This window comes from Takifugu flavidus, chromosome 4 (genome assembly GCF_003711565.1).
Source record: "Takifugu flavidus isolate HTHZ2018 chromosome 4, ASM371156v2, whole genome shotgun sequence".
Taxonomy (NCBI): domain Eukaryota; kingdom Metazoa; phylum Chordata; class Actinopteri; order Tetraodontiformes; family Tetraodontidae; genus Takifugu; species Takifugu flavidus.
Window position 1 is genome coordinate 691762 of NC_079523.1, and position 19985 is coordinate 711746.

Genomic DNA, 19985 nt, shown 5'->3' on the forward strand with positions numbered 1-19985 from the left:
AAATCTTGTAAATAGATCGAAAATCGAGGTATCTTTAACACAACTCACATTTTGAGCGTACTGGGATTCCCGATTTTATTCTCTGAGCGATGGGCGCTAATGCAGCCGTCCTCCTCTCGCTGCGCAGGGTATTCAGGGCAGAACCACTTCCGACTGCTTTGACACTTCCGCTTCCTCTAAACTCCACCCCTCCCCCCCGCCAGTATCCATGGTGATACCGCCAGGGGTTTCCTGAGCATCTTACGAGGGGCTTTGACGTCAAAAAGACCATGGCAACCGCTACAGGATGACGTGCGCCGGTGGCCATGGTAACTGTCTCCACGAGGCCAGCGCCGTCCAATCAGAGTTGAGCCTCGGGTCAGCTGACACCTTTGTGTGGGCCGCGAGCACGACCACCTACTCAACTAAAACTCCATCGTTATCTTACCTGCTATTGATGCTTTTCTACCCCTTTCCTGATTAAAATGTGGGTTTTATCATAAAGATATTTAAATGAAATCCAACCAGACACAGAAACCAGTGAGACACTAAAAATGTGCTTCTTTAATTTCCATTTTAACAGCACAAGATAATGAATTTAAATAAAAACAAGAGAATTAAAGACGAATGCCTGTAATTTTTCTTCCCCCAAAAGGTGAATGTGTAATGTAAAAACAAGTTGTAACTACCGTGTAATCAGGCACAGTTGTGGTGTTACGATGCACAACCGACATCATTCTAATAATGATATGTTACGCTGCTAAGACCCAGGATCACGTGATGAAGTGGTTCTTTATGTGTTTCTGATTCATTCTCTGACGTTGCCCAGATGATTCACACTGTAGCTGGTGACTCCTACAGTCATTTACAGGGTGGCTTAGCATGGTAGTTAAAGGGCACCTGGTAGTTGAAAGCCTCACTGGTTATAACTGGTCGGTCAAGGCTTAAAAGACTCAATCTGGGTTAGAGGGTTCACTCCACACATTCATTTCCGTGCATAAATGCAAACAGGATATTGTTTAAAACGCCTTTTTCTCTTACTGCATCACGCCAGGATATTTGGTGCCACCTAGTGGCGATAAGAGAGGCTGCAGACATTTAATTACTTTGGATTCTGGTGGAAAACAAACAAACAAACAAACAGACAGACAGACAAACAAACAAAAAGAAAAAACCCAGAGGTTCAGCCTGGAGGTTAATCGGTTTTGCATTTATTTTGTTTTCAGGAACAAACGACCCAAAAATGGTTTTTACTCACAAATCTTCTGTGTGCAGGGGCAGCTGTAAACTTTCCGATCAGGCTACACAGAAGCTAATTGGGTTTAATAGTTCTGTTTCCATCTGCCTGAGCGCTTTATCTCTTTCGGGGTCTCGGGGAGGATCTTTGTAGTTGCAAAACAGAATTTGTGACGCTTTCCTTTCACATCATAAATGCTCACACCCAAAAAATGTCAGAATGGCTCCTTCTGTATCTGGATCTTGATATATAAATAACACATTTCTTAAAATAAATTTAAAAGACTGTGAACTATTTTATTTGGGACAAAAACCGCACTTTTAATCAGATTGAGAGTGTTTACACGGGGACAGCGGTGACGCGTTCAGGGCCGACTGTAATTCACAGCAACGACCAGCAGGGGGAAGCAAAGACACGCGGAAGGTTCATCTCGGTCTAATTAAGAATTTAACCGCGAACACAAAAGATAAAACAAGAAAAAAAGACCATGGTTTTGGAGCCTGTAGCAACACCGGCTGGAGGCCTTAACTGCTGCTTCAACTCAGATCTGAATAAAAAGTCTAAATATTGAGTCAATATTTCAGCTTCTCTGTGTGAAATCCGGTCTTCCATTCAAGGAATGTTTCCTGTAATTGGAGGGTACATGATTTTTTTTTCATTTTAAGCCTCAATATAAAATGTTTAAAGAATGAACAAGTGTGTGAACCTTCCAACTCCACTTTAACTGTAAAAACAGAAAAGTTCTTTATTATTGTTCTGCTCCCCGGGCCTCTATATTAATGCGCCTCCTGTTATTTCCTGGTATTTCGCTGCCTTCAACCACAGACCCTATTTTGGATGTAAATCCTGCCTTTAAATGAGCCTTTTGTCCAGAAGCCCACAGATGCTAAACTCATGTTCTGGTTGTCATTTCTCTGAGCTTAACCAGTTTACTGTGACCTAGAAGTGGATTAAATTTAGCTCCGCACCCCTCCTACACAGGAAGTGTTTCATCTGAGGATGTTTGAGATCTTTTTTTGTGAGCTCGTTCTGATTTGATGCTCTAGAATGTTGGCTGGAAACTTTGAGGCTGATTCAGAACTTCAAAGTTGCGTCTCGGTTCAAACTCCAACCGCAGGTGACCTAAAACCTGCTCGAGCGTCGGTGAGGAACCAGACGCAAACCATTCTTTCAAACGTTGAATTGGAGGCGGAGTCAGTGGAATCACATGATACTTTAGGTGATGTTAAAACGTCATCAGAACCAGAGAACCCAGCCCGAACACAAAGGTGACGAAAGGTCAACACAGAAGCAGCAAAAGCTCCAAACGTCTCATTCTTCACACACTCCAGACCTTCGGCCCAGGACCTTCAGCTTGGACCGGGGCGGTTTGGACCGGGGCGGTTTGGACCGGGGCGCTGAAGGATCTGGGGGTCTGGTTCACCAGGGAGAGGGGATTCTGGGTGTCCTCGCTGCCACCACGACCCAGATGAGAGGAAGGATGGATGGAAGGAAGCCAAACTGTGGCGGTTGAAGGATCAGCAGGTCCATCAACCCCCCCACAGGTGCATCCCTCCTCCTGCCCCTGAAGAGGTCTCCAGAGCTTCTCTGGTCCTCAATCACTCTGACAGCACTGAATCAATATTTCTGAAGTCTAATGAGTCCAGAGCTGCTGGGGAGCTTCAGGCTGCAGAAGATCTACTGAAAATCAATGAAGTCCCATGTTGTTGTGGACAAGTGATACTGGCACACCTGGACTGGGGGGGGGGGGGGGAGGGAGGGAGAGAGGGAGAGAGAGAGGGGGAGCATATGTATATTTAGTTACTTGAAGCAGTGGTGTAGGAATCTACTTCCATTAGTCCAAGCCCAGTGAAAAGATGGTGATGATGATGATGATGGTGATGATGGTGATGATGATGATGGTGATGGTGATGATGATGATGGTGGTGATGATGGTGATGGTGCTGCTGGTGGTGGTGCTGCTGCTGCTGGTGATGGTGCTGCTGGTGCTGCTGATGCTGCTGCTGCTGGTGGTGGTGCTGGTGCTGATGCTGGTGGTGCTGGTGGTGCTGCTGGTGCTGCTGATGCTGGTGGTGCTGGTGGTGCTGGTGCTGATGGTGCTGCTGGTGGTGCTGCTGGTGGTGATGGTGATGATGATGGTGGTGATGATGGTGATGGTGATGATGATGATGGTGGTGCTGGTGCTGATGATGGTGGTGATGCTGGTGGTGCTGCTGGTGCTGCTGGTGCTGCTGATGCTGGTGGTGCTGCTGGTGGTGCTGCTGTGCTGCTGCTGGTGGTGCTGCTGGTGATGGTGCTGCTGCTGGTGGTGCTGGTGGTGCTGGTGGTGATGGTGGTGCTGGTGATGCTGATGGTGGTGCTGGTGGTGCTGGTGATGCTGGTGTGCTGCTGCTGGTGCTGCTGCTGGTGGTGCTGCTGGTGCTGCTGGTGGTGCTGCTGGTGCTGCTGCTGCTGCTGCTGGTGTTGCTGGTGCTGCTGGTGGTGCTGGTGCTGCTGCTGGTGCTGCTGGTGTTGCTGGTGGTGCTGGTGCTGCTGGTGATGCTGCTGGTGGTGCTGGTGTGCTGGTGCTGCTGGTGCTGCTGATGCTGCTGCTGCTGGTGGTGCTGCTGGTGCTGCTGGTGGTGCTGCTGGTGCTGCTGCTGCTGCTGGTGTTGCTGGTGGTGCTGCTGGTCTGCTGGTGCTGCTGCTGCTGCTGGTGGTGCTGATGGTGCTGCTGGTGGTGCTGCTGGTGCTGCTGATCTGCTGCTGCTGGTGTTGCTGGTGCTGCTGGTGATGGTGCTGCTGCTGGTGGTGCTGCTGATGCTGGTGGTGCTGCTGGTGGTGATGGTGGTGATGGTGGTGATGGTGGTGATGGTGATGATGATGATGGTGATGATGATGGTGATGGACACTGAGATTTAAAAAGGAAACCAATAACCCCAAAATGCAAATAGATGAATAACCTTAAATGTCTCCTGGACGCTCTCGGATCAGAGGGAAGCAGCATCGGGGTGAGAGGAAGCTGGAAGAGCAGGAAGAGCAGCCTGTTTCTGTCTCCATGACGCCTGCTTGCTTCTGCAGATTAACAAGAACAGAACATTTATTTTTAGAACGGGGGAACCGGGGATTAACGCTGCTCCTTTTGTGTTTTTGGAGGGTTGTTTGATGGCAGGAAGTGATGTTGTTCACCTCTGTGAAGGTTTGTGTTGTGCAGCTCGTTGGTTCCTGCCTGGAGGAAGCAGCAGCTTTCTGGTTATTGAGGCTGGTGGAGAGCACGGCGCCCTCTGAAGCTGCAACATCCCAGCAGAACCGGCCCAGTCTGGGACACACCGGCCCGGTTCGGCCCGTGAAGATGAAGCTTTCTGAGACCTGAAACCCGCAGACGGTGGCGTTTGACCAAAGGCAGCATCAGCAGCTCTGACACCATCACTCCAGTCACCGAAGTCATGAACAACAAAAGAACTCGAGAACTGGACCTTTATACCATAGACGCAGACGCCATCGGGAGTGGCGGCGCCACGAAAACAGCACAAACCTTCAACATCTGAGCTTCATTAGCTCAGGAAAACCAGGGGAGTCAGAACATCTTCCCAACGTCGGTCATGTGGACAAAAGGAAGCGACGGCGACGACAGAAGAGACGCGCAGTTCTAGTTTCTATTAAAACTTCTGAGGCCGCGGCCCAATTTCACTTAAACTAGGCTGAGGTCCCCTAAAAGGAACTGACTGACAGAAGAAACCAGCATCTGTGCCTGTGACACACACACACACACACACACACACACACACACACACACACACACACACACACACACACACACACACCCTACCTGTCATGACAGAGCTGCAGGTTAGAGGAGAGTTTTTCCACTGTTAATTTCCCCTTTGGTGGCTTCATTAATCCTTAATTTGCTCTAAAGGGGGCACTGATTTACAATGATTTGTGATATTCTGGGATGTTTCAGTGTAAATGTCTGTATCTGTGCTGGGTGTAGTTCGGTCGGCTGGCCAGCAGGTGGCAGATGGGAGCAGTGCTCCAGTATAATAAGGAAAAATGATTCTGACATCATGCAACGGTGACAAAGGGTCACTTTGGTGCTGCTGCAGACGCTGCGAGTCCTTTGAAAAAGCAAAACTGTAATTGTGGGTTCATCCCAGTCAAAACTTCTGCAACATCTGGTTCTATCGAGACCATCACAGATGTGAACCATGAGGTCTGTAAAGGTTCACAACGAGAGCGACCTGCGACCTGACAGCTCCCCCAAGCCGCAGGTCTGATCGCCCCCTGCTGGTGAGCTGCAGTACAGCACACAACACATGTCCTCCCATGTCCCAGACACCAGTCCGACCTGGCGATGCTGCCGTCTCACTATCGACCCGTGTGGACATCACGAGCACATGCAGCCACATTTGTGTCCTTGGCTCACCGTTGGAGTTAGTATCACTATCGAACTGCGTTGGCATTGACAACCTTGGCCTTGAAAAGCCCCTGGCACAAACGCGCTGTCCTCCATCTGTGTCTCGTCTCCTGCTCGTCTGTCCTGGCGGAGAAGAGCCGTCGCCGCTCGATTTACACGAGCAGCCGTCAACGGCAACAGCTCCAGCCAGCAACAGCGTCGCGGCGACGTCGGTCCTGACGTGTGAGCTGGGACGGGCTGCTATCAGATGTGTCACCTTTATTTAGGAGGAATGTGGGAAGATGCTCTTCAAGAACATTTGTCTTGAAGTTCTGAGCTCCTGCACCTCAAAACTGGGGGTCAGGTTTGATCCCAGTGGATCCAGCAGCGTCTGATCCTTCCTGAGCTGGAACATGAATTCAGAGGCTGGAAGGGGACCTTCATTGGAGGACAACATGTTCCTGATGGGTGGAGGAATGAGGAAGATCTGGGAAGATGAGGAGAAGGAGATAAATGAGGGAGGTGTGGAGGACAGAGGTGGAGGAGCGAGAGTCATCCATGTGGGAGGAAACGCCCCGTCCTCAAAGACAAATCAATGTCACCCTGATGCTAACGCTGCTACTGCGCGCGCGCACACACACACACACCACACACACACACCACACACACACACACACACACACCACACACACCACACACACACACACACACCCCCATTGTGATCATCATGCTTATGCAACATGTTGTGGTGCCTGTTTCAGTGTGATATTAATCTGAACGTTTGCCTGCTGGAGTGCTGCTCCGCTCAGCCTGAGCAGGATCCTGCGCCCAACCGGATCTAGAGATCTGCCAGGTCTCTCCACGAGGAGCTGCAGCTGATGCAGAAGCTCCACCGGAGCAGCGGAGAAGGTCTCCTGCTCGTCTCTGCATTGATTTACAGGCTCGTGCACAGACTGATGAGCAGCCAGGAACCTTTTTCCTTCTGCAAATACAAAAAAACAAAGATGCTGCAGATTCAGTCAAGTCTTAAATGTGATTTTCAGTGGAAGAGATTTCTGACATTTCAGTGATTTTCTGATGTAATAGAGATTATTTGTGCCTGAATACGTGCACGTGTGCGTGTGTGTGGCACCTGGTGATCCATCATGTTACATAAGACCTTTTATCTGTGTCCTCTTTACATCTGCACATCAACACAAACCATAATGTCACACAAAACCATCAGAAATTCACACACACACACATACACACACACACACACACACAGTGACGTCAGTTGGTCAGGCCTGCTGTGTCTCTGGAGTTCATCCAGGAAGAGACAGAAGAAAGCAGCCAGAGGTAAAGAGTGTGTGTGTGTGTGTGTGGTGTGTGTGGTGTGTGTGTGTGTGTGAGAAATTATGAATTGTTGTTTGACGCGCTATAAAAACATTTCTGATTTATACGAATGGAAAAACCTTGAATAAGGCTCTTATTTTAAGTGCTGACTCAGCTGTGTTAATACTTTGTTTATGGGGTCATATCAGCCTCAAACAGAAGATTTAGTGATTCGGTCCTCTGAGATCAGCCCGTCAACGACACCCCGACCTTCAGGCTGTCTCCATCCACCTGCTGCAGGTCTAGTGACCACAAGCCAGAGGTAAATCACCTCCTGATTTACCTCCGCATGGACTCATCCCATTTCTGGAACCTTAAACTGGGCTCGTTCCTCAGGAAAACCAACGCAAGGCAGCAAATGGGTTCATGGCTCCGAAGGAGAGCTGGACACACCTGGAGATCTGAGCAACAAACAAACAAAAACATCATTTAAAGAAAATAAAACACTTCCCCAAACACACAACCAACCGCCAACTAACTAGTGGCATTGATCCCTGGTGAGCCTCCTTTATGGAGGAGCCTCCAACGATGAGTGATCACAGCTGATCAGACGTGTGACAGGTAATAAATGCAGGCCTGCTGTTATTACACCATCTATTACACCATCTATTACACCATCTATTACACCATCTATTACACCATCTATTACACCATCTATTACACCATCTATTACACCATCTATTACACCGACGTCTGCTGCCACTGAAGGTGTTTCACAAACGTGTTTGAGAGAGAAAGAAGATAAATAACAAGAGATTCTACACTCAGGTGTGTAAGAGTGGGGGGACGTGTGTGTGTGTGTGTGTGTGTGTGTGTGTGAGTGAGTGTGTGTGTGTGTGTGTGTGTGTGTGTGTGTTCCTAAATGATGGATCTGTTCCTGGTGTTTTCAGCTGTTTTCTGGAATCTCCCTTCGTTCAATGATTCTGGTCTTGTCAGGCCACATCAGTATCAGGTGGTCTTTACGCTGAGGCCGCGACCTGCAGTTGCCATGGTAACGCCCCAGCTTGCGTCGTCATGGCGTTTGGTCCTGACCTTGTCCTCTCATGGTTACGGCAGGAGTCGTCCTCCTGATGTGTCGGCGTCCTGCTGGCAGAGAGCTGATGGAAATAATGAAAGGAGACACAACAAGGTTGGAATCAGGAAAACTACAACTAATTCAAGTTAAAAAGACAGACGGTGAGATGAAAAGACAGGGACACAGGGGGACGGGGGACACAGAGGACGCAGGGGAGACGGGTACGTGCAGTAAATGTCAGCGCTCCTGTGATAAGGTGCTCAGGACAGCGTGATCACAGCGAGTGTCCTGATGTTGTCAACATGATGCTGCTGCACTTCAATGACCACAGCACAGAGGACACGGGGACAGCTGGACGGACGGACGGACGGATGGACAGAGGCAGCACAGTGTGAGGAGCCTTTTATAGCAGGAAACATAAACAGAGAGGAAACGTATCGTCCATCTGCAGAGGACGGATGAGACTGTTTATCTGCATAAATGTGCTGCTGCATTTTATTGACTCTCCTCTGGCGGTATTTACTGAGTGGACAGGACGTGGACAGGATGTGGACAGGAGTGGACAGGATGTGGACAGAAAGTGGACAGGATGTGGACAGGATGTGGACAGGACGTGGACAGGATGTGGACAGAAAGTGGACAGGATGTGGACAGAAAGTGGACAGGACGTGGACAGGATGTGGACAGGATGTGGACAGGATGTGGACAGAAAGTGGACAGGATGTGGACCAGACATGGACAGGATGTGGACAGGACGTGGACAGAAAGTGGACAGGATGTGGACAGAAAGTGGACAGGATGTGGACCAGACATGGACAGGACGTGGACAGGATGTGGACAGGACGTGGACAGAAAGTGGACAGGATGTGGACCAGACATGGACAGGATGTGGACAGGACGTGGACAGGATGTGGACAGGACGTGGACAGGACGTGAATAGGATGTGGACAGGACGTGGACGGGACGTGGACAGGACGTGGACAGGATGTGGAACAGACATGGACAGGATGTGGACAGAAAGTGGACAGGATGTGGACAGGATGTGGACCAGACATGGACAGGACGTGGACAGGACGTGGACAGGACGTGCCTGGCGATGACACCAGATGTCTCCCAGGAGGACGTGCTGTGCGTCGCCGTAGTTACCGTTGCCCAGAGGAGTTTGGTTCTGTGGGTGACGCTACGATGCTCATGTAGCCCAGCGATGGGCGGAGGGTTCCTGCCCGTTTGGACTAGACGAGCGTGCACGTGTTCCTCAGCTGCTTCCGTTGTCATTCCCGGTTGGTTCTGAGACGTGTGCTGCCATCGGGCTCAGACAGAACCGGGTCCGACCACTGACCACCCGGTCCAAGAACAGCTTACTTACGCTAATGTTTGCTCGGGCGAGCAGCATCACAGCCACACTCCCCCCGTGGAGACGGGGGCACGGCCTCTTCCCCGGCCACGCCCACACCCTACCCCCGGCCACGCCCACACCCCCCTCCCGTGCGCTCTGATTGGCTGGGCTGCCAGCAACAGCGTGTTCCTGTCTCCTCCTCCGTCTCTCTCGCTCCGTCTGTGCAGCCAGTCGGTGAATGAGTCCAGACGAGCTGCTGAGCGGAGCGCCTCTCCTCCCTCCTCACATCCTTCTCCTCCCTCTCAGGAGCCGACCGCCGGAGGAGCGAAGATGCTGCCACATTAATGCGCGGCAGCATTACGACGTCCCGTCCGTGCCGAAGCAACAGTTGACGCCTTCCCAGCGGAGGAGCTGCTGCAGGTTCCCGACTGGTTCTCCGTGCGACGGAATGATTTTGTCCTTCAGCTGCAGAGGAAATGTCAACGCCGACCAGAAACAAAAGGCTTTGATCCAGGCGGAGAACTGAGTGGCAGCAGCAGCGCCTCCTCCCATCCCATCATCTCCAGCGAGGACGACCAACAGCAACGGCAGGACGATGGCGGACTGAGGTGGATCGCGGAGTTGAGGGAGTTTGTTTTGAAAGTAGCACGTCGGGTTTGTCAGAGGGGTTCCAGACCATAATAAGCTCTGACCGGACCTCTGAAGATGAGCGGAGATGCTAGGAGCGGCTAATATCTGACCCCAGGAGCAGAAGAACCTGAACATCTGGCAGAGGCGTCGCGGGAACTTTCGCTTGATATCAGAATTAAAGCCGCCCGCCAACGTCCCGCCACGAGTTCAGCACGGGCGAAGTTCGCTCGAATCCCGATCGGCTCCTTTTTGATTTCGATGTGAAGTGGCTCTGCCGTTGGGGGCAGCTCACATCCGTCCAAGACGCCGCGAGCCGTACTGCGCGTGAAAAATGCCCAGCCACGCTTGGCCAAGCCGGCTGACCCGGGCCCGACGGCAGGCCTGTACATGGAGCGCTCGCAGAGCCGCATCAGCCTGTCGGCGTCCTTCGAGGCGCTCGCCATCTACTTCCCCTGCATGAACTCCTTCGACGAGGATGATGGAGGTGAGTAGAAAGCCCCCTGCAGTCGGACAGGAAGCTCACGGTCTCAGACAGGAAGCTCACGGTCTCAGACAGGAAGCTCACGGTGTCGGAGGGCGTCCACCTGCAGTCAGACAGGAAGCTCACGGTGTCGGACAGGAAGCTCACGGTGTCGGACAGGAAGCTCACGGTGTCGGAGGGCGTCCACCTGCAGTCAGACAGGAAGCTCACGGTGTCAGACAGGAAGCTCACGGTGTCGGAGGGCGTCCACCTGCAGTCAGACAGGAAGTTCACGGTGTCAGACAGGAAGCTCACAGTGTCGGACAGGAAGCTCACGTGTCGGACAGGAAGCTCACGGTGTCAGACAGGAAGCTCACGGTGTCAGACAGGAAGCTGACGGTGTCGGAGGGCGTCCTCATCAGGACACGTCTCAGTAAATAAAGATGTTTCTGGTGCCGCGTCCTGACCGGAGCGGCTTCCTGTCCTGACACCAGAACCGGTCGGCGCTGGAGCGATGGAGGCATCGCGAGACAAATGATTCACAGCCAAGATCGCCGGGGGCAACCGCCGCTAACTTCCTATGTTGTTACTGATAAACAACGAAGGCACGGTCGTTTGTTGACTCCGCCCTCATAAACTTAATAACGAATTAATAATTAGCATCAGGTCCGTTTCTGGCCTGCTGCTAAGGATGATGGGATATGTTGCTTGGTTAGCAATGCATGATGGGATACCCCGAGTAGAGGGACAGCCAAGCAAAATGGTGTACACCCTAGTTAGTGCACTAGATAGGGAATAGGGGATGTGTTGGGACACAGCAGGGGTTGGTGAGCGAGGAAGCGTCTGATTGGCTCAGACAGCTGATCAGGTGTTTCACAAGTGTGGCGCAGAGTTAGCTCACAGAGCACCTGTTTACACGGCGCACAGCCGCAGGTGTGTCGGCTTGTTTACGTCTTCAAAGAGTGAAATGTCTCCAGGCAACAAGTTTATTGATTTTCAAATGTAAAAGGAATGCAGCAAAAATCAGGTGTTATTTGGAGCGTCCATTGATACCTGAAAGAAAACAGCAATAATCAAAGCGGTTGTGTCCAGATGTGATTCACCTGTTGTGTGTTTGTTGACTCAAGGTGAATGAAAACCATCCGGTTTAGAGATAAAGACACACACACACACACACACACACACACACACACACACACACACACACACACAACAGACACACCACACACACGCACACACACACACGCACGCACACACACACACACACACACACACAGACACACACACACACACACACAACACACACACACACACACTGTGGTTGAGCCTCTCACTCCAATTAAATGCTAATAGGACGGCTGATTGTGGTTGAGTGCAGCTAAATAGAGGAATGATTGCAGGTTAATTTTCTCTCTTCTTTCCACTCATCTTCTCCCCCCTCTCCCTCCCCCCTCTCTCCCCCGTCTCTCTCCCTCCCTCCCTCCCTCCCTCCCTCCCTCCCTCCCCCTCCTCCTCCCTCCTCCTCGCCTCCCCCCTCACTTCTCCCTCCCTCTTCTGTCCCTTCCCTCCCGCCTCCCTCCCTGCTCTTTCCCTCTTCTCTCTCTCCCTCTCCCTCCCGCTCTCCCCCCCTCCCTCCCTCCCTCCCCCCTCTCTTTCCCTTCTCTCTCTCTCCTCTCTCCCCGTCCCTCCTCTCCTCCCTCCCTCTCTTTCCCTCCCTCCCTGCTCTCTCCCTCCCTCCTCGACTCTCCCCCCTCCCTCTCCCCCTCTCTCTCTCTCCCCCCTCCTCTCCCCCTCCTCTCCCCCTCCCTCCCCTCTCGAGTCTCCCTCCTCTCCCCCCCTCTCCCCCTCCCTCCCTCTCTCCCTCCCTCCCCCCTCTCTCCCCCCTCTCCCCCTCCTCCCACCCTCTCCCCTCTCCTCCACTCTCCCCTCCCTCTCCTCCCTCCCTCCCTCCCCCTCATCTGATCCCCTCTTCCCCCTCTCCTCCCCTCCCCCTCCTCCCCCTCCCTCCCCCTCCTCTCCCCCCCCCTCCCCCCCCTCCCTCTCAGCCTTCCGAGCTTTAATAATCTTGTTTGCAGGTTAATTCTGCTTTGCTCCACTCGTCCCCATTAATCATTTCCACTCTTCTTCTCCCTCCCTCCTTCCCTCTGTGATTTTCCCACTGCAGCTGATCTGAATCATGATTCCATTCTCCAGACCATCATCTGAGGGCCACACTGTTACAGCCGGTTCTAATATGTTTCTTTAGGGTCACATCCTGGTAAAACCTGAAGTTATGATCACATTTGTGTAACAAAGAGAGGAAATGTTTCACTCATCATCACATGAGCGCTGGTCAGGGTCCAAAGATTTGAGCATAAATGAAGTTTGCTTTTATGTTTAAGAAACTAAAATCCTTCTTTCACTGAAATGTTGGTGTGGAAGAGGAAGAGCTGAGTTGAAATCTAGTTGAGTCACCTGATTCACCTGAAATCTCCAGGAATCACATCAGAGGAACGACAGAAAAGAGAAAAACTTAAGTACAAGAACGTAAAACTGTAATTAAGTACACATTCATTCATGTTAATGAGATCTCGCTGATTAATCACTGTAAGAGCACAGAGGGAGAAGGAAGAAGGGAATGTGTTCTGCTGGAGGATGGAGAGAGAGAAGATGACAGATGATGTCACTGAAAGGACGGAGAGAAAAGCATCAAACATTAACCAGCTTCATATTGGACGGAGAAAACGAGGGATGGAAGAAGGCAGAGAAATGAATGAGAGAAGAGTGACGTGAAAGATCGGAGGGAGGGATGATGGATGGATGGATGATGGATGGATGGAGGGGTGGATGGTTGCAGGGAGGGAGGGAGGGAGGATGGATGGATGATGAATGGAGGGATGGAGGGATGGAGGGATGAATGGACGGATGGTTGCAGGGAGGGATGGATGGATGGATGGATGGATGATGAGATGGATGGTGAGAGAAATGGAAGCTGTCCTCTCCTTCCCCTCCTCCGCCCTGAACCTCCTCCTGACCCTCCTCATCCTTCTGGGGGTAGAATGAAAGTCGTTTATAAGCCTAAAATAGCCTTTGGAATTCTTGTCGTCCATCCATTATCATCCCTCCATCCATCGTCCCAGTGACATCATGGCTCCCTGTTTTATGACCCTACTCTGACACGCGGTTCCCGCCTCCTCCACCAGGGGGCAGATGTTCCCCTTCAGCTCCTGATAGTTTTCACCACCGAGGAAAAAAGACAAACGCAGCTTCCTCATTGGCTCCTTCTTCTGTACACATGGATGCTGGTGCTGGTCACATCGTCATGACGACGAGCCGTGCATGTCTGTGTCGTGCACCATAGCTGGTCACCAGTGCTGGTCACCAGTGCTGGTCACCAGCTCTGGTCACCAGAGCTGGTGACCAGAGCTGGTCACCAGTGCTGGTCACCAGTGCTGGTCACCAGTGCTGGTCACCAGTGATGGTCACCAGAGCTGGTCACCAGTGCAGGTCACCAGAGCTGGTCACCAGAGCTGGTCACCAGAGCTGGTCACCAGTGCTGGTCACCAGTGCTGGTCACCAGAGCTGGTCACCAGTGCAGGTCACCAGTGCAGGTCACCAGTGATGGTCACCAGAGCTGGTCACCAGTGCAGGTCACCAGAGCTGGTCACCAGAGCTGGTCACCAGAGCTGGTCACCAGTGCTGGTCACCAGTGCTGGTCACCAGAGCTGGTCACCAGTGCAGGTCACCAGTGATGGTCACCAGAGCTGGTCACCAGTGCTGGTCACCAGAGCTGGTCACCAGTGCTGGTCACCAGTGCAGGTCACCAGAGCTGGTCACCAGAGCTGGTCACCAGTGCATGGTCACCAGAGCTGGTCACCAGAGCTGGTCACCAGTGCAGGTCACCAGTGATGGTCACCAGAGCTGGTCACCAGAGCTGGTCACCAGAGCTGGTCACCAGTGCTGGTCACCAGTGATGGTCACCAGAGCTGGTCACCAGGCTCATCACAGCTGGACCAGCTCTGGAGCTGTGATCCAGTTGTGGTGCAGATCTGGATGATCAGGGTCTGTTTGTTGCTGATGTCTACTGAACCACACGTGCAGTCTGGGAATCTAAAACGATCTCCAGGTAGAGGAGATGAAGGAAGGCTTCCTCCCACCAGCTCCGCTGAGGTCGGACGCCCGAGTCCTCCTGCCGCAGCGCCGTTCCCGCTCTCGTGAAAATAATGAGCAGAAGGAGTCAGGATGATGAATGAGTGCGACACCGAAGTCACAAGCTCCAGAGGAGAAACAGGGGAGGTGGAGAACAGGAGGCCTCTGGTGAGCTCCTGAGCTGGAGAGATGACCCAGAAAAGTCAGGAGTGTGAAATGGACCGAAGGAAAGGAGGTCTGTTCTGCAGGGAGGAGCGGGCGGAGGAGCGGAGGTGAATCCAGCAGCTGTTCATTTGTTCCAGGCGGTGGAGACGAGGAGCTGCTGGGAGAGCAGAATAATGGCTGTTTGATGAGAGGCGGAGGGCGTGAATGAGATGATGGGGGGGCGACCATGGCGCGGAACCATCCCGACTAACGTGCTGCTGCACCGGATTCGTGCTGCAAACACCTCAGTTAAAATGGGAAAGTCGTTCACCTGATCCGTCCACGTTCGTGGTTGGTTCATCTGATTGAAGGACGGATCATAAAGTGACGGATTTATCTTCAGATTTGAAGCTCCTGTAAAGCCTCACACCTCCTCTGGCCGGGCAGGCACCCAGATCCTGCAGCAGGGGTGGATTCCTCAGCTGATCCCACCTGATCTCCTCACCAGTAAGAACGTGAACTGATCAGTGAAGAACTCCTGAGTTCAGTGTCATAATCCCTTAAATATATAGATGCATGAAGAGTTACAGCCCCGAGGACATGAGCTCATTAGTGTCAGCGTTGATGATTAGCATTATTATTGTTGGGGGTCAGGGTCAGGGTCAGGGTCAGGGTCAGGGTCAGGGTCTGTAAAGCCCCTAGAAACGGTTTTGATTGTAACAGCTGCTGTATAAATGAAGATTGATTGATTGATTGATTAGTCAGTGTTACAAGTGCTGTTTGGGGCGCTCTGTCGCCACCTACAGGCCGGGAGGTTTAACTAACTGCTGCTGAGAGACCCAACAAGAGGACGGTTCTGGAGTCAGTCTTAGCTTTACGTCTTCTCAAACTAGGAGTTTTTGAAAGAAAAGGAAGGAAGCAGTTCCAGGAACCGTGTCTCGGGCCTCAGTGGCAGAAGGCCAAACGCTACGTCTGCTAGCAGAGGTTGGCGTCATGTTTTTGTCCACTGTTATGACAGTTGAAGCTGAGGCTGAAATTAATTATACTGCACTTGCTCATTTGGTGCGTATACAGTTATATTTATATTTGAGACGAACCTGAAAAGGTCCCTCTCTTCATCCTCACTGAAGACTGAACGTTAGCTCCAATTAAACCCCGTAATGGAATTATTGGGTATAAAACTGCATTAGCTCGTGATAAACTTCCAAATTTTCTGCCAAACAGGATTTGCAGTATCGGTTCATTTTGTTAATTAAATGAAAGCGAGGCCATCCAAACAGTCTGTGGAGGCACCTTCATAGTTAGTCATAAAGCGGCGCCGGCTGAGCCAAGGGAACGAGCGCTAAAAGTGGCGCTTCTCTCCGCAGGCGGGACTTTGTAGTTACTGCCGCCTCCTCCAGCCAAGACGCCGTTTGTTGATGAGTGTTCGGGACATTTGGGGCTCTTTTTTTGGATCCTCACAGTGTTGTGACCATATGTTGTTTGAGCTCAGAGAGACACGTTCAGGCATCGAGAGGCTCTGTTAACGCCGTTAAACTGATCATTTCAGCTCAGTTTCCACTTTTCTTATGGAGCAAATAGAGACAAAACAAAGGAACCGCAGAGAAACCAGGAGAACATGTTCTCATCTGGAACCATGAAACATTTACAGCAGCTGTTTCAGCTCAGAGGCAGAAAACTGCAAGTCAGTGATAGAAACAGCTGGAGATCTGCGATTTAGTGGTTTTCTATGCTTCTGGGGACAATGTCAAGCACATGCTACCACATTTAGTCTTTTAAATGTGATATCTCCTGAAGGCTTTCTTAGATTTGGGCCGCTTATCTCTCCTGGCTTCCTTGTCATCTCTTGATGGAAGAAAATCTTCCAGCTGAACTACATGAAGTGGTGCTGAAGTGTTGGTGCTGAAGGGTTCTGGCTGGTTCTCTCCAGCCAGAACCCTCATAAATCTGATTTACCAACGGTGCCCGGAGCAGAGCTCCACTTACCGTGATTTACTTTCTCTGCAGCAGCGCGAGAAAACTGACTCTTAGAGCTTCTGAGAAGTGACGGAGGAACCAGGACACAGGTGAAGCAGTGGCTCACCTGAACCCTAACCTAAAGAGAACACGTTTACAAAAATACATCTGTAAAAAGTTCCCTTTCGGTTCCCCAACCTCAGGTTTATTCGCAGCTCTCATCGACCCAACGTGTGTTTTGCAGAGCTGAACATCAGTGATGAGCTCTGAGAATCACCTGATCTGTCTCTTCAGGTGGTCACGACCAACGTGGCAGCACCACGTTTATTCAGCAGCATCACGTCATGTGACCGTCCTTCACTGTCACATGATCTGGGAGCTAAAGCTTGTCCAGTCATGTGACCGGTCCTTCACTGTCACGTGATCTGGGAGCTAAAGCTTGTCCAGTCATGTGACCGGTCCTTCACTGTCATGTGATCTGGGAGCTAAAGCTTGTCCAGTCATGTGATCCACCTCTGCATCCTCCTGAACAGTGCAGAGGTGAAGAGGTCAGGAAGGCGACATTGATGACTCCGAGTGTGATTGATCCAATGGTTTCGCCGGAGTATTGGCAGCTCCAGGCCTGATCAATAAATTCTCCCACAGATCACCGTGAAAATCTGATTAAGTCGTTTGAGACGATGGAAGAAATCCACTTTAATTTGCTGCTAATTTTCAGTGGCCAGCAGGAGGAGAAGGTCGTCAAGAGATGGACACACACACACACACACACACACACACACACACACACACACACACACACACACACACACACACACACACACACACACGCGCACACAGAGGGAGTTTACCCTTTTGTTTGATCTCCTTGTTGAGCTGTGCACCTTCAGCATGTTTACTCTTCTAATCCATTAAGTGACCCCCCCCATCTCCTCCACCCCCCCATCTCTTGGCTTCTCCTCAGCGGTGGCACGTGTCCAAACTCGTTCCTCGTCCATGAGCTCATCCCAGACAGCAGTTAGCAGAGCTTCGTCTTGCTGGATGGTGATGATGGTGATGGGAAATGACATCATCACGATGTCATTTCCCTTTAGCCTCACTCAAAGATAACAAAGGTCATGAAGACAGGCAGACACCTGATTGCGGTCGTACTCCTGATCATTCCTGCGTCTCCGCCCAGGTCAGGTGGAGCAGAGGTGCTTCTCTGTCTGATCCACCTGTGTCTGCGTCTCCTCTACTTACTCAGTGAAAAGGATAAAAATACTCATCTTCCTCTGAAGAACTTGGCTCTGACTCTGGCGGGTAAAAGAACTTCCTTCTGCGTCTCCGGCGTGTAGAACCTCCCCAGGAAAGTGATGCTTCAGGTCATACAGTAAAGTGGTTGGCGGCCTCCCAGGGCCTCTGGTGCACACCTCCCTCACAAGGAAGCAGATCGTTCCTGTGGAATCAGCAGGCTGATGGTGACGCCGCAGTTTCTCCGGCTGGACGTTAAAACACATCCTCGTCATTTTAGGTTCGTCTTCATGGCTCCTCAGAGCCTGGACGCTCCACAGGTGCACCACGTTGGGGATGTTGTCAAGCTAGATGTAACCAATTCACCTCCAGAAAGGCTGTTTTATAAAAGACAAATATTCTGGAAATTAGCAAGAGGGTTAATGACACGTGTGTCAAACACGGTGTGCAGTGGAAGCACTAATGTATATGTGTGTGTGTGTGTGTGTGTGTGTGTGTGTGTGTCCCATGATGTGATCAAGCACAAAAAGACAACAGCAGATTCTAGATGATCTCGTCTCTCACTCACTCACTCACTCACTCACTCACTCACTCACTCACTCACTAGTTCAGCAGGTGTCCTCATGTGTGCATGTAAACGAGTATGTGTGTGCTCTGCGGTGGCGTGCAGCTGGTGATGTTGGCACCAGACTTGTGGAACCTTCGCCGGGTCGCTAATACGTCAACAAGCTGAGAAAGACGAATATTTGCAGTTGCATTTAAGCTCCGCTTGCTTGATTTGAGCGTTTGTGTCTCTGATTTGAGTTGTCAACAGAACATGAGATATTTGATGCTGCTGTAAACTGGGAAGCAGCAGGAAACCTTGTGTGTCCCACTCAGCTCCACGCTGACCTGTTTGAACAGCTGCACTGTTCATTAGGACTAATTAGGAGACACTATGGAGGCTCACCTGATGTTGGCTGTTGTGGAGCAACAAGACTGAAGGAGGGGGGACGGAAGAGCCTCATTTCCTAAAGATCCTTTGGAAGGAACCATCTTATTTGTGATGTCTGATGGCTCTTTTAAGGTGTGCTACTAAAGTCAACGTGGACGTCAGAGGACAAGTGTGTCCAAGTGGAGCTGATCCCTCAGTGAGTGGATTCTGCCTGATGATTGAGCAGAGCCACCAGGATCCAGGAGCACTCACCCAAATGTGCCACCGACAGTTCCCCCGTGTGTGTGTGTGTGTGTGTATGAGCGTGTGTGTATGTGTGTGTGTGTTTTGAGTTTATAATAAAGCGATGGACCACTTCAGGTCTGTGACCTTGTTTTGAGGACAGGACAGAAAAGTTGTTTTCATTTAATAGTCATCCTACTTACACCCCCCCCCCCCCCCCCCCACACACACACACACCACACCACACACACACCACACACACACACCACACCACACACACACACCACACCACACACACACACACACACACAGAGGGAGTTTACCCTTTTGTTTGATCTCCTTGTTGAGCTGTGCACCTTCAGCATGTTTACTCTTCTAATCCATTAAGTGACCCCCCCCCCCCATCTACTCCCCCCCCCCCATCTCTTGGCTTCTCCTCAGCGGTGGCACGTGTCCAAACTCGTTCCTCGTCCATGAGCTCATCCCAGACAGCAGTTAGCAGAGCTTCGTCTTGCTGGATGGTGATGATGGTGATGGGAAATGACATCATCACGATGTCATTTCCCTTTAGCCTCACTCAAAGATAACAAAGGTCATGAAGACAGGCAGACACCTGATTGCGGTCGTACTCCTGATCATTCCTGCGTCTCCGCCCAGGTCAGGTGGAGCAGAGGTGCTTCCCTGTCTGATCCACCTGTGTCTGCGTCTCCTCTACTTACTCAGTGAAAAGGATGAAAATACTCATCTTCCTCTGAAGAACTTGGCTCTGACTCTGGCGGGTAAAAGAACTTCCTTCTGCGTCTCCGGCGTGTAGAACCTCCCCAGGAAAGTGATGCTCCAGGTCATACAGTAAAGTGGTTGGCGGCCTCCCAGGGCCTCTGGTGCACACCTCCCTCACAAGGAAGCAGATCGTTCCTGTGGAATCAGCAGGCTGATGGTGACGCCGCAGTTTCTCCGGCTGG

At 51.3% G+C, this 19985-nt stretch overlaps 1 protein-coding gene and 1 long non-coding RNA gene across 5 annotated transcripts in view; one reads left to right on the top strand and one right to left on the bottom strand.

Moving 5' to 3' along the window:
- Positions 1–516: 516 nt before the first annotated feature.
- On the bottom strand, positions 517–9416 carry LOC130524866 (uncharacterized). 3 transcript variants are annotated; one of them, XR_008950269.1, is made up of 6 exons: positions 9127–9416; positions 6371–8062; positions 4385–6078; positions 4159–4270; positions 1238–2952; positions 517–1093 (listed from the first exon to the last, which is right to left on the bottom strand). It is a non-coding gene; the product is annotated as an uncharacterized LOC130524866 (long non-coding RNA). The 3 variants fall into 3 exon arrangements; XR_008950268.1 differs by lacking the exon at positions 517–1093 and having other exon boundaries at positions 1162–2952; positions 4385–4564; positions 5025–6078; XR_008950267.1 differs by lacking the exon at positions 517–1093 and having other exon boundaries at positions 1162–2952.
- A 72-nt stretch (positions 9417–9488) lies between these two features.
- rims4 (regulating synaptic membrane exocytosis 4) overlaps positions 9489–19985 on the top strand; it is a 23985-nt gene continuing 13488 nt past the window's right edge. The window contains exon 1 of one of the 2 annotated variants that reach the window (XM_057031352.1): positions 9489–10430. In XM_057031352.1, the coding sequence (XP_056887332.1) occupies positions 10334–10430 (97 nt within the window). In that variant the 5' untranslated portion in view covers positions 9489–10333. The remainder of the gene's footprint in view (positions 10431–19985) is intronic. The other variant, XM_057031351.1, reaches the window with a different exon arrangement.